General features: G+C 45.3%; 1 protein-coding gene across 6 annotated transcripts in view; it reads left to right on the top strand.

Moving 5' to 3' along the window:
- LOC137327844 (potassium voltage-gated channel subfamily KQT member 1) overlaps window positions 1–14,108 on the top strand; it is a 699,654-nt gene that overhangs the window by 462,450 nt on the left and 223,096 nt on the right. For all 6 annotated transcript variants that reach the window (XM_067993703.1, XM_067993699.1, XM_067993701.1 and 3 more), the window contains 2 exons: window positions 4,707–4,782; window positions 10,246–10,340. In XM_067993703.1, coding sequence (XP_067849804.1) covers window positions 4,707–4,782; window positions 10,246–10,340 — 171 coding nt within the window. The remainder of the gene's footprint in view (window positions 1–4,706; window positions 4,783–10,245; window positions 10,341–14,108) is intronic.

Here is a 14,108-nt window from a genome sequence, read left to right as displayed (position 1 = left end):
ACGGCTGAGTGCACTGGATACAACAAAGGCTATGGGCCCCGACAACATCCCAGCTGTAGTGCTGAAGACTTGTGCTCCAGAACTAGCCGTGCCTCTAGCCAAGCTGTTCCAGTGCAGCTACAACACTGGCATCTACCCGACAATGTGGAAAATTGCCCATGTATATCCTGTCCACAAAAAAAAAGCACGACAAATCCAATCTGGCCAATTACCGCCCCATCAGTCGACTCTCAATCATCAGCAAAGTGATGGAAGGTGTCGTCGACAGTGCTATCAAGCGGCACTTACTCACCAATAACCTGCTCACTGATGCTCAGTTTGGGTTCTGCCAGGACTACTTGACTCCAGACCTCATTACTGCCTTGGTCCAAACATGGACAAAAGAGCTGAATTCCAGAGGTGAGGTGAGAGTGACCGCCCTTGATATCAAGGCAGCATTTGACCAAGTGTGGCACCAAAGAGCCCTAGTAAAATTGAAGTCAATGGGAATCAGGGGGAAAACTCTCCAGTGGCTGGAGTCATACCTAACACAAAGGAAGATGATAGTGGTTGCTGGAGGCCAATCATCTCCGCCTCAGGACATTGCTGCAGGAGTTCCTCAGGGCAGTGTCCTAGACCCAACCATCTTCAGCTGCTTCATCAATGACCTTTCCTCCATCATAAGGTCAGAAATGGGGATGTTCGCTGATGATTGCACAGTGTTCAGTTCCATTCGCAACCCCTCAGATAATGAAGCAGTCCGTGCCCGCATGCAGCAAGATCTGGACAACATCCAGGCTTGGGCTGATAAGTGGCAAGTAACATTCATATCAGACAAGTGCCAGGCAATGACCATCTCCAACAAGAGAGAGCCTAACCACCTCTCCTTGACATTCAACGGCATTACCATTGCCGAATCCCCCACCATCAACATCCTGGGGGTCAGCATTGACCAGAAACTTAACTGGACCAGCCACATAAATACTGTGGCTACAAGAGCAGGTCAGAGGCTGTGTATTCTGCGGCGAGTGACTCACCTCCAGATTCCCCAAAGCCTTTTCACTGCCTAGAAGGCACAAGTCAGGAGTGTGATGGAATACTCTCCACTTGCCTAGATGAGTGTACCTCCAACAACACATAAAAAGCTCGACACCATCCAGGAGAAAGCAGCCCGCTTGATTGGCACCCCATCCACCACCCTAAACATTCACTCCCTTCACCACCGGTGCACCGTGGCTGCAGTGTGCACCATCTACAGGATGCACTGCAGCAACTCGCCAAGGCTTCTTCGACAGCACCTCCCAAACCCGCGACCTCTACCACCTAGAAGGACAAGGGCAACAGACAAATGGGAACACCACCACCTGCACGTTCCCCTCCAAGTCACACACCATCCCGACTTGGAAATATATCGCCGTTCCTTCATCGTCACTGGGTCAAAATCCTGGATCTCCCTGCCTAACAGCACTGTGGGAGAACCTTCACCACACGGACTGCAGCGGTTCAAGAAGGTGGCTCACCACCACCTTCTCAAGGGCAATTAGGGACAGGCAATAAATGCCGGCCTTGCCAGCGACACCCACATCCCGTGAACGAACAAAAAAAACCATCAGAATTTCATCGTGTCCGTCATTGTCACAGCAGGAATGACAATGCGGCTCTTCATCTCTCGCGGAACGCTTTGGCAGGAAGACGGCGCCCCTTTAAATGATGGATTACAAAGGCTTTCTAGGTTCGTGTAGCTGGGATTAACAGCTCACTGTCGGCTGTTGCTGTGTGATTGCCTGCAGTGTGTCTTTTATAGGGAGCATTTGTTGTTACACATAAACCAAGTTGATTTTGGTGCGGCCGCATAGCTCCATACTATTAAGAGCTATGCAGCGGGAAAGCTGATATGCAATGTGTTCATGCTTTTGGTTTTACTCTCAATAGAAATTGAATGCTCCAGATTTATAAACGGAGCAGTTTAGTGTTCGCTGATTACATGTTCATGTTAACCTTTATTGACAATATAATATTAGTTTTCTGCTTTGTGGTCAGCGGATCTTGCCATATACTGCCTCGTGGGGTGACATAATCCAGATCAAATTGTAGTCTCTTTAATTGATGCCTTAAATTGGGAATGTCGGGCAGGCTTTCAAGCCATGGGCAACCTGGCAAATGAAATCAATGTTTGGAAAGGTAAAAATAACGCGAAACCTCGCTTAAATTCAAAAAGAAGGTGGCAGCAGAGTGAATAAAAACAAATTTGATCAAAGTCGAGATTGTTGGCTGAGGTCCAGCTCTCTGTGTCTTTATATCTTACTCTCAATCTGTGTACGCTTTCTTTCCTCTGCTTCACTCTTTATCTCTCTCACTTTCTCTGTGCCTTATCATCTATCTGTCATGCTAGCTCGATCACCCCCTTTCACTTAGTGTTCTGCTCTCCAGACTTGATTTTTCTGCCTCTAGATTGTTCTCTAAATGCCTTTTTTTGTTCTGTATCTGTGCCTCTCTCTTTCTCGCTACCTGTCTACTTTTCTACGTCTCAGTGCCTCTCTCTCTTTCAGTATATATCTTTCTCTCTCTGTATATGTTTCCCTTGTCGCAGCATATCTATGTCTCCTTGTCACTTTCTTTCTTTGTCTCGATGTGTCTGTCTCTGTCTCTTTCCCTCTCTGTCTGTGTTTCCTCGTTATGCCTGTTCTCTTTTTATCTTTATCACTTGTTTTTTGTGCTTGCTTCACTCGCTTGCCTGCTCCCTAATTTTCTCTCACTCGCCATTTTTCCCCTCGTTCTCTCTCTCCACCTCCCTCTGTGCATTTCTCTCATGTCTGCTTTGTAGCTTGCTCTCATTCTAGCTTTTTTCCTCCCCCTTTCTGTCTCTTGCTTAAACGGATGCAGTTACTAAAAGCTTGAACTTGTGAGAGAGAGAAAAAAAGAAATTAGTCCCAGTGTTGTGTCAGACATAACACTGTTGTTTTCAGTGTAATAACGTTTCGAGTTACCCAGTGTTTGGCTTTGAATGTTTATTACCAGAGTTTGGATATTTCTGTAATTAATCCAACTGTCTCAGCAGCAGTGAGAACTCAGAGGGACTATCAGGTTTCTCATGCCACAGTTGCTCACAAACTGCAAAAACAAGCCCCAGTACGTTTGCCGTTTCAGCCTGTAGTTGCCATTCTACAGAAGATATGATCATTTGCTTTGCAAAAAGCACGGCTATTTTTCGAAGCTTTAAGGCCCCTTGACTGGTTTTTTTTGGAAAAAATAGCGCTATAAATCTAGAAAGAAAAAGTCACGGGTTTGCTAATACCCATAAGTATGCACAATCTTCCCTTAAATGTGTTCACATCCTGTATGTTTTTAAACTGCATAAAACAATGACTTTGATTGCCTCTGGTTAAAGCAGCTGGGACATAAATTTGGCCAGAGGACTTTGTAATTGAATGAATTACTAGAATTTCAGCTGTGGAATCCATTTTTCCAGCACCTTTAATAAATCATCATGATACATATCCCCTGTATATATATATATAAAATAGTATGCTGCAATCATCTGTCAATTGCACAATGGGATGGCTTGGTACTTAGGGATCTGATTCCAAAATGGGTGCTGTGCGAATAATAGTCAGAAAGCAAATCAGTATAATCTTTTTTTAAATAACTAATGTAAAGAAAACCAATTTGTTTTTACATAGATTGTTCATGTGGAGCCCAGACACTGAAGTCTTAGTGACTTTTTTTTTACATGGCAATCAGCTCTATTGTAAAAGTTGGTGTGGACTGGACAATCTTAGTTAACTTTCAAATTCCTGAATTTTGGATTGAGGGACTCGAGGGTTGACAGCTCTGGTTGGAAGTATTCCTGGAGATTTCATCGCATGACCTCTCACCTCCAGCCGCCCTGCCCGGTCAAACAGCCTCTTTTCCCATCTCAAATATTTTTATAACTAATCAACAAAAGTGTTCAAAGAAAATGAAAAAACACGTAATTTTTAATGACCCTATGATTTTTCTCCTGTGTTATTTGTAGCAGTGTCCAGATTATTAATATTTAATTGCTGAAAACTCCAGGACAATCCTGGAGGGTTGGCTATGCTAAGAGACTCCCTGATGTTCTCTCTAACCAGTGAGTGGTTGAGCAATCCAAAACAGAAAGGGCCCAGGTTTGATCCCTGGTCTGGGTTATCAGCTGATCTGAGCCAGGGTGACTGTAGGAGTGCTACAATACACCTCAGAACCCCAGAATTCCTATCACTGATCACTATCCCTGCGGCCAATGCATGCGTATGCACGTCGAGAGATGACAGACTCGGGCTAACTTGTGAGGCTCAAGATGGCCGCAGTGCCTATTGTCTAGGCTCACCCAAGACTCACTGTCTAGACTAAAATGTGAAAAGTAGTCACTTGGATGAGGTGGAGTGACTGGTGCCCGTGGAATTATATTCCAGCAAGGAATAAACACCTTCAGGGAAAGGGAGAGGAAGGGAGAAAAATAGAGGAAGAAAGGATGGGAAAAGCAACCAAAACTTTGGATTGAAGTTTACGAGGGTTATTTAATCAGCTAGAAGGTGCAAAATAATGATTCATAAGAACCTCTGTGTCAACAATAGGAAATGTAATAGATTAAAAAAGCAGAAAATCTTTGGTCATAATTGAATCATATTCAGAGAGTAAAGGTTCGTTGTGAAGCCTTATTCTTCACTTGTACATTTCCTCCTAAAATACTCTTGTTCTATTCACAGGTTGAGGGAGTCCCACAGGGTTGCCATCAAGGTGATTCGCAGGATGCAGTATTTTGTAGCAAAGAAGAAATTTCAGGTGAGTCCTCGAAAGCAGAAGGGAAATAAAATGCATTTCTCGTCGTTTCTTTCAGACCATGTAAGAAAGTTCTGGCAAATGTAATTCGTTTCTGTAATGACTGCAAGCTACGCCCTCTATTCTCTGAATTCCTCAATGGGGGAGGGCTGTCTCATTGAGGGAGGATAAGACTGGAAAGAACTAGGACTGCTGTAATTTGACCCGGTTGAATGTAATTTATTTCTCTCTCTGCCAACGACCTTGACTCTTCAACTTCAGCACCTATATCACTTTCCACTAACACATTCCAGTGTCTTTTCACCAGCTCTGGAGTCGCTTCCATCCCTTGTGTGAAGTTATATGATTACAAGATAAGAAGCCCGCCTACCCTATTTTTTTCTCCTTTTTAACTAATGACTTTCCTGGTTATAGTTGTGCAGAGCAATAACTATTGCTGCACTAGCTGTCGTCCTTCATTATTTAACATTTCTTGTTAATTTTGCTTTTTATGATTACGTGTACTTTCTCAATTTATTTTCTTTGCTCCTTTTCTTTCTTCCCCGCATCCCCCCCCCGCCCCACCCCCTGACCTCCCGTCGCCACTCCCAACTGTGGCTGAGAGGAGGAGGGGAAACTAGTCACCATGTTCTCAGAAGCCATCAAATTCTGCTCATATCACCAAGTTATAATCCAACAAATCTATTTTAAATTCCACAAGCTTTCGGAGGCTTCCTCCTTCCTCAGGTGAACGGTGTGGAATTTAAAATAGATTTGTTGGACTATAACTTGGTGTTGTAAAATTGTTTACAATTGTCAACCCCAGTCCATCACCGGCATCTCCACATCATGCTCATATCACCACAAGGGAGATGCTTGATGATGACAAGCTCTCGGATAGCCATCGTCACCCTTACCCCACCCCCCTCTAACTCCATGAACAGGCACCCAAGCCCCTACTTGGTGTTTCCTCATGGCAACACAGTTAAAATGGAGTACTCAGGTCCTCAGGGAACAAAGGTGGGTTCACACATCGTTACCATTCCATGGCACTGTGTGCTGGTGCTCCAAAGATGGCATATTACCCTCTTTCAGCTAGCTATAGTATCCATAATATATTAAAAGCCTTGTGTATAGTGGGCACTTCCACTTAAGTTTTACTCTTACACTTTCTGACCGGCTTAAAGTGAAACTGTAGAAAATTACAATTGAAGAGGTTGGGAATGTGCGATTCAAAAATAAAAAAGAAATGACTTGAAAATCAGTGACCCTGACAGTACACTGTGCTTTGCATGGCATAACACCCTGATTATAAAATAGCGTACCGTTCAACTCACCATGACTAACATCGCAGGAGATTTGCCAGTATTAAATGTTTTCCGAATGTATATACTTTCTGTCAAATAAAAACAGAAAATGTGGCTGCAAGTCAGGCAGCATCTGTGGAGAAAGAAACAGAGTTAACGTTTCAGGTCAAAGACCTTTCGTCAGAACTGGAAGATGTTAAAAGAGTTAAAGTTTTTGAGCAAGTACAGAGCCAGGGAAAGGAAGGGAGGGAGGGGAGGAAAGAACAAAAAGGAAGGTCTGTGATAGGGTGGAGGGCACGAGTGATTAAATGACAAAAGGGATGATGGTGCAAGGCAAGGGGGGTAGTAATGGGACAGGTTAAGAAACAAAAGATTGATCAGGAGTAGCTGTAAATGGCAGCAGCAGAACCATTACCAGCACTAGCTGACTGAAAAATGGGAGCAGTGGTTATGATCTGAAGTTATTGAAATCAGTGTTGAGTCTGGAAGGTTGCAAAGTGCCTAAATGAAAGATGAGGTGCTGTTCCTCGAGCTTACATTGAGCTTCATTGGAACAGTGCAAGAGGCCGAGGACAGAGAGGTCAGAGTAGGAGTGGGACAGGGAATTAAAATGGCAAGCGACTGGCAGGACAGGGTCACACTTGCGGACAGAGCGGAGGTGTTCAGCAAAGCGATCACCCAGTCTGCGTTTCCTCTCCCCAATGTAGAGGAGACCACATTGTGTGCAGCGGATGCAGTATACTAAATATACTAAATTGAAAGATGTACAAGTAAACCTCTGTTTCACCTGGAAGGAGTGTTTGGGACCCTGGATGGTGGGAAGGGAGGAGGTGAAGGGGCAGGTGTTGCATCTCCTGCTCTTGCGTGGGAAGGTGCCATGGGAAAGAGAGCAGGTGTTTGGGATGATGGAAGAGTGGACCAGGGTGTCGCGGAGGGAACAGTCTCTTCGGAATGCTGAAAGGGGAGGGAAAGATGTGTTTGGTGGTGGTATCGCGTTGGAGGTGATGGAAATGGCGGAGGATGATACGTTGAATGTGGAGGCTGGTGAGGTGGAAGGTGAGGACAAGGGGGACCCTATCATGGTTCTGGGAGGGAAGGGAAGGGGTGAGGGCAGAAGTATGGGAAATAGGACAGACACGGTTGAGAACCCTGTCAACTATAGTGGGGAGAATTCTCGGTTGAGGAAAAAGGAAGATGTATGACTTCCTGTCAGGTATCACTTACTTCCTGTAACACTTTCCTGCATAATTATTTCTGTCATGTGTTCCTGTCTGTAACAATTAAGCTCACCTAATTTATTTTACACATCACTTATCAAATCCTCCAAGCTCAGTCTCCAAGGTAAGTGGTGCTGTCACTTGCCCACCTCTGAGACCTCCTAGTTGCATCTCCGAGATTGAGACTGGTTGTTCTCCACGGCACCCACCTTGGTGCTCCAAAACCTGGATACCACCACCCATTTGCCATTATCACCTGTCCCCATCTGTGACCGGATGTCCACCCCCTGCCATAGTCCCCAATGCAATTTCAAGCCTCTGCCACTTGCCCCATACTTGGACGGACCTACTCCCAACCACTGTAGCAGTCCCTCAGTACTGCACTGAAGCGTCAAGTCAGATTATTTTGTCAAGTGCTGCAGTGGGATTTGAAACCACTTGACTAACTGGCACTAAGTGTTAACAACTAGGCCAGGCTCGGACTTTGGGTGACCAACGTAACCAATTCACAAGCGTCTGCAGCATTGTCAGTCCATTTCTTAGACACCAGTGAATCTCTCATGGTGTTGCTCAGAATGAGTCAATAGATATGAGGGTGGATTTTCCTCTTCACTGCACCTGGGAAATTGGCAGGTCTCCGCCTCCACTGTGCGTTAACATGGGATTTCCTTGGGCTCTCCCTTGTGATGCAAGTGGGCCTCTGCCTATCGTAGGCGCGGGGAAAAACATTCCTATTTTGTTGAGGTAGGAGGACTGCTCCCGGCCTTCTGCCTCGTTTTCTGCTTTATGCATTGGGTGGATTCCCCCACTTAGTGATGCTGGGGCAGAGGGGCAGCCTCAGGATCCCAGCAGATGGTCTAAAGGTACTGATGGTGGTGGCCAGGAGCACAGGTACGGTCTGAAAAAAACCTCCTGTAAATTGGAGTCCAAGTCCTATATAGTAGCAGTGTGGCCATTTGTGAGTGGTAGTCTAGGAGTGCTCTTTGACTGTCCTTCCTGGTCTACAAAAACACAAGAAGAACATGTTTCAATGTTGGCTGCAAGACTCTCTTCAAACAATATTTACATTGCAATATACTGTGTATGATGGTTTTTGTGCCCAGCAAACATTAGTCCCTTTAACTAGCAAATGTAACCTAAGATATACCCCCTCCTACTGCGCATGCCAGATGCCTATCCTTCTGCATCAGTCATCCTTATGGCGCCTCTCAGTCAGGTGCCAATTAGAGCCAGGTTGCGGGCAGTTTTGTACGGTGGATTTACACCACTCGTAACCAGATTCCGATTGCCAAAAAGCTCACTTTTATTAGAGCCTTAAAGTTGAATGTTCCTGATTCTGCTGCTATAGGGTCAGGGCGGGGCTTTGACCCGCTGCCCCGACCCCACCATGACCCCAGCCCAGTTTCCTGGGTCGGGGGTCATTATGTATTCATAATGGACTCCGGGATTCCTGCCAAGAAGCCGGCACCTACCAACAGCCTTGCAGGAAAATTAAGGAAATGCTCTAGCAGGTCTGCTGCCGCAGCATCTTAAGAGGCAGAAGGTAATATTAAGGGGGCTGCAGAGCCCCAAAGACCCTGCCAGAACATTGTTTGAAGGCCTTGGCCAAAAATATTATCTTCAGCAGGTAAACAATGCGATGGATTGGAGGCCTATACTAGGCCCTTGTCCTCCATTTTGCTGCATATGGGGCCATTCCTGCTGTTCATGTGGTGGTCCCGGGGAGGGGTGGGAACAGGGACAGATGGGAGGGAAATAGGCTGGGAACCTGAGAACTACCCTCCCCCTTCAACATTTACATGTGGGGAAAGAGCCAGTGGTGGTCCCAGCGGGGTTAGGGGTGAGGAACTTCAGGGCGGCCCAATTTCTCCCAGATTTCGGCAAGGATAGCAGAGGATAATCCAACCCTTAGTCACAGAGACAGAGCAGAATGGATTGAACTGGATTTGCCAGAGATAAATATGCAGTGTGGTGATCCATTGTGCTACCCAGTCAATATTATCGAAGGAGACATCTGTACATTGCTTGCTGTCTTTGTTGCTCCAGTTTCTTGAATTAACCAAGGCAGTTAGAGACAGCCTGGGAACATTTTGTGACATCATACCCATTTCTCACATCACTGGAGCAGAACTTTCAAGACGTCAGATCCAAAGAATGCTGCACAAAATGTCTGCTCTCAGGCTGCTTCTGATCAGCAGTTGTAAACATAAACAGGGCAATCAGCGTGACCAGAGAGACACTGAGACATGTACAGAGCTCTACCTTTACTGCACTCTGGAACGGTGGGGCAATTCAGCAAGATACAAGTTTTGAAATGTTTGACCTGTTGGGCTGAGGATTTCTCACTGCTGATAAGATGCTGAAGTTGGCCGTAGTCATGCGTTCTGTATCAACGCTTGAGTTTTGGAGATTGTTCACGGTGATTGACGTCTCCCATATGTTTTCAACAACAGCGTTGATTCGCAAAAGTCACTGAAGCCGCGCAAACCTTTATTGTCCTTGCACATGGTGCATTAAATTCCTCGGAACTCTATTAAATGGTCACAATTGGTTGATAATGGGTTATAGCAGCAACAATAAATAAATGCAGCAATCCCTGGAGAAAATGGACAGTTACAGACTGGGTTTCACAAACCCAAGTTTGCATTCAACCATTCCAATTCATTAGGGGTGAGATTGGTTTTGGATGATTACGCAAAGTGAGCAACAGCGAATGGGCAGTTTTATACCCGTCCAATTTCCTTTCCCATTAAAGTCACTGAAACGTTGGTGTAAATGGGGCTGTCGATTCACTATTGTTGGCATTGAGCTTGTAAAGGATGCAGCAATACTTAAGATATATATTTTTTAATTTGACCAGCGACCAGTTACTTCAGTGTTCGAAATATACTGGAGACAAACTCGTTGGACTCTCTGTCCTTGCTTTGCCTCCCTGTTCTACAATTATTTGTTTTGTTTTCCAGCAAGCCAGAAAGCCTTACGATGTCCGAGATGTAATCGAGCAGTATTCTCAGGGTCATCTCAACTTGATGGTGCGAATCAAGGAATTGCAGAGAAGGTATTTAACTAATTACTCTACAATTGGCACCCTGAGAATTGAATATAAAATGTAAAGTAACTTACACGATATTGAACCCAATAAACAGCGACCGCACAATTCCGCAGGGCCATTTATGTTGTTTTTACGCCCCTGAATCAGGTTATCCACCCACCCGATGCTGGTCAGCGCTAACCCCACTGTACACTGTGTAGTCACCTCATTTAAATATCTAGTGGAGGTACAGTAGCCCAACTCGTGTGTAATACAGGATCTGTGTCATAGTAGTGGGCTTGGAAATTAGGAGCGCCGACTTTGAAAAGCCAAGAATAGCTGAAGATTGTGGCAGCAGCTTGGGGTGAAAGGTAGGTAAGTCAGAAAATGACTGAAATGCTGGAAACACTCAGCAGGTCAGGCAGCATCTGTGGAGAGAGAAAGGTAGGGTTAATGTTTCAGCCTTTCTTCATGTCAGGCACAAAGGTAGAGTGTGGCAGCTTCCTTGGAATCAGCGACAGTCCCATCTCCCCACCCAAGAAGTGATCTGGGACCAATCGGTGACTCCTTCTCCACGACGGCACAGACGGCAGGACTGGTAGCAATAGGGGACAAATTAGACGGCACCTTTTGCACAGGTTTTCGGACCCTAGGGCCTGAAATCTCTCCCAGCTTTCAGAATGCGAATGCTGCCTTCAGACCAGCCATCCCACTGCCCAAGGCTGCCATCTCTCAGGACATCAGCACATGAGCCCCCTCACCGGCCCCCGCAAGTGGTACGTATGAGGTGACCACCAGGCAGCCCAGGCACAAGCTTCAGAGATGCAGCCAGCAGTGGCTCCCACCCAGGACCAAGCTGCCATGAAATGATGACCATCTCACTCCCATGAGTCTTATATAGCAGAGGAATGGCCAGGCATATTTCACAACATTCGCCATAGAGTTGCAACTAGGTGAAGCACTAGAATAGGAGAAAGAAGGGCACATTTAGACACCCAGGGAAGTCACCATGTTAGGAAAGAGTAGGTTGGCTTATGGTTGCTTTGGAATTTGTATTATTAAAGGAAAATAAATGTGCATTTATGACATGCACTGTTATTCATGGAAATGATAGTCATACAGGAAAGTGTGCACTTATTTTGTGCTGACTTCATTCAGATGATTGAGATTTGCATGATCATGTAGGGCCAAAGAAGTCTGATGTGACATGATATTCTAGGATGGGTACTGGATTGGAGGATTTGTCATTTATTTGAAACTGGGGGAGGAGGGATTCTGGCAGCTTCATTGATAAGTTGAGTTCTGATGCCCCCTGCAGCGTTCAGTGAGGAGTCCTCCCAGTGCTGCCTCTGGTGCTGTTCTCCATGCAATCCTGCCTCCAAAGCGGCTGGGGCCATCTCCCTCGGAATGTCCACGTCCAGGCCTTTTTTGGATGGCAAAATTGTGCAGTGCAAGCTATAACTTTACAAGATTCTTGATCCGGAGCATATTGCAAGGCCCGTCCTGTTCTATCAAGACACCACAAATGGTCCTCTCAATGACCAGTCTGGTAAGGCATGTGCCTCATTTTAGCGCACCTCAGCTACTCCTTTGCATCTGGTTATGCACAATCTTCATATTCAATGAGCCGTACCCTTTCCTGTTAAGAATATTGAGGAGATTAATGGTAGGAGCTCACAATGGTTCATGGGTACCATCTATTACACCTTGAACAGTGGGAAGCCCTGCCATGCATTACAACTGGATGCCTCTATCATGCTGCTGCCATGCAATAATGGATGAATTCCCCCACTCTCCTAAAAAGTGTGTCAGTGAACTGATGAATGAATCCCCAGATGACCCCCTGGGTGATATTGCACAGATCCTCCGTAGCTGGTTGAAATGAGCATGTGGCATGAAAGTGATTGTCACTTTCATGGTCACAAGCAGAGCTGCCCAGGCAAGTGATCTTGGTCAAGGTCTTTATGTAGTAGCTGGCACAGCTTTCCTATTCCCTGTTTGGTGAAATGCACTCTTCCAACACAGTGCTCCTCACTAAGGGCTTATAGGATCTATGTAGCCTGTAAATTCTTTGGTGGGGGTGGGGGGGTGGTGGTGGTGTTAATATCTTTAGGGCACTGTCTTCTCAAAGACTGTCTCAGTCTCCTGCAGCTTGCACTGCTCCACCTCCTCTTCTATTAAAATTGAATACGAGGGAATGCCCATCGGGAATCACATAGCTGGTACTCCGAACCTCTTACTAGGGTGACAGCAAATAATTCCGCAGGCTATCAGAGGCAAGCTAGCTCAATTCAGGTACGAGGCAAAAGAAAAACTTCAAAAACAAGAGCCAGGTCATTGAAATGAGGAAACACTTCTTCACACAAAGGGTGGTGGAAATCTGGAACTCTCTCCCCCAAAAAGCTGTGGATGCTAGGTCCATTGAAATTTTCAAGATTGAAATTGATAGATTTTTGTTAGATAAGGGTAGCAAGGGATATGAAACAAACGAGGGTAAATGGATACAGATCAGTCATAATTTAATTGAATGGCGGAACAGGCACGAAGGGCTGAATGGCCTACTCCTGTTCCTATGAACGCCTCTTCAAGCTGCAGGCTCCAAAGAGAAGCACTTCCACCAGTATCAGCTAATACTGGCAACAGGTATTCCTCTTCTATTTCATTCTAAATTGCCCTTGGTACAATGGAAGCGCAAGTCATAGGGTTTGGGGATTCCACCGCCATTGCTGTTGATTTTAATATGAGCTCCAGCAGCATTGTCACATGCACACGTGAAAGGCCTCAGTGCATGGCAGGAGCTACAGCACAGCCAGTGTGGGTTGGAAACTCAGCACAAGTGGGCTTCACCACAGAATCCACCCATGAAATTTCTGGTACTTTGATCTTATGACAAAAACACACCAAAAACAGTGAGTAAATTTGGGGCCAATGTAATTAGGCAGTATGAATCCAAGATACACTGTAACTAATAGTCCACTTGAACATGAGGAACTAGGAACTAATGGTCCATTTGAGTATACGGTATAAGGCTACAATTGAAAATGCTTTGAATCAATATGTGTATCTACATAATACTGAGGTACTAATATGAAGCAAATATTTGGGTCAAGTCAAAACTGTGGCTCATTAAAATTCACAATGTACAGTTTGTGGTGTACAGCAGACACTGCGTTGGCAGCTCAGGGCATGTTTGCACTGCAAGATGTGCTTCATCTTCTCAGAAGTATTTCTTTTCAACTGTTTTCTTTCTTTTGCATAAGGTGTTAAAAGTGCATTGTGGTATGTGGGTGAAGTGATAAGGTGATGCATCACTGTTCAGTGACAATGTCACTATAGCCGTGGTGTTTACAGATCTAGAAACGTATCTCGCAAGAGTCCAGTTACTGAAATTCTGTGATAAGTTATCTCAAAAGCAGGGTTAGTTGTTGCAGGATTAAAAAAAGTGTTTCCTGGACATGTTTCTGAATCTTACCCACTACTGTTTGTGATGGTTCAGCCCATTCAGTGGTGGTGAAGGGAGGCAAAGGACCTCAGGAAGCCTTTCAGACATTCATTTGAATATACAAGGTTAGGTTAGGTCCCAACACATCAATAATGTTACACACTGTACATGTTTAACCAAATCTCTTTCCAGTTACTCTTGAAGAGGGATGTTTGTGAGAAAGGTCAATCTGTCCCTATCTGCCAGTAGCACACCTGCTCTCTCATATTTCCCACATGTATCAACGATGGCACCAGCTTATTCCTATTTCTTATATATCCCAATGGTGTCTCCATCCCACTTTCCCCGTTCCT

The sequence above is a fragment of the Heptranchias perlo genome, chromosome 12 (genome assembly GCF_035084215.1).
Source record: "Heptranchias perlo isolate sHepPer1 chromosome 12, sHepPer1.hap1, whole genome shotgun sequence".
NCBI lineage: Eukaryota > Metazoa > Chordata > Chondrichthyes > Hexanchiformes > Hexanchidae > Heptranchias > Heptranchias perlo.
Note: the sequence above shows the minus strand (reverse complement) of the source record. Positions and strands in the feature narration are given on the sequence as shown.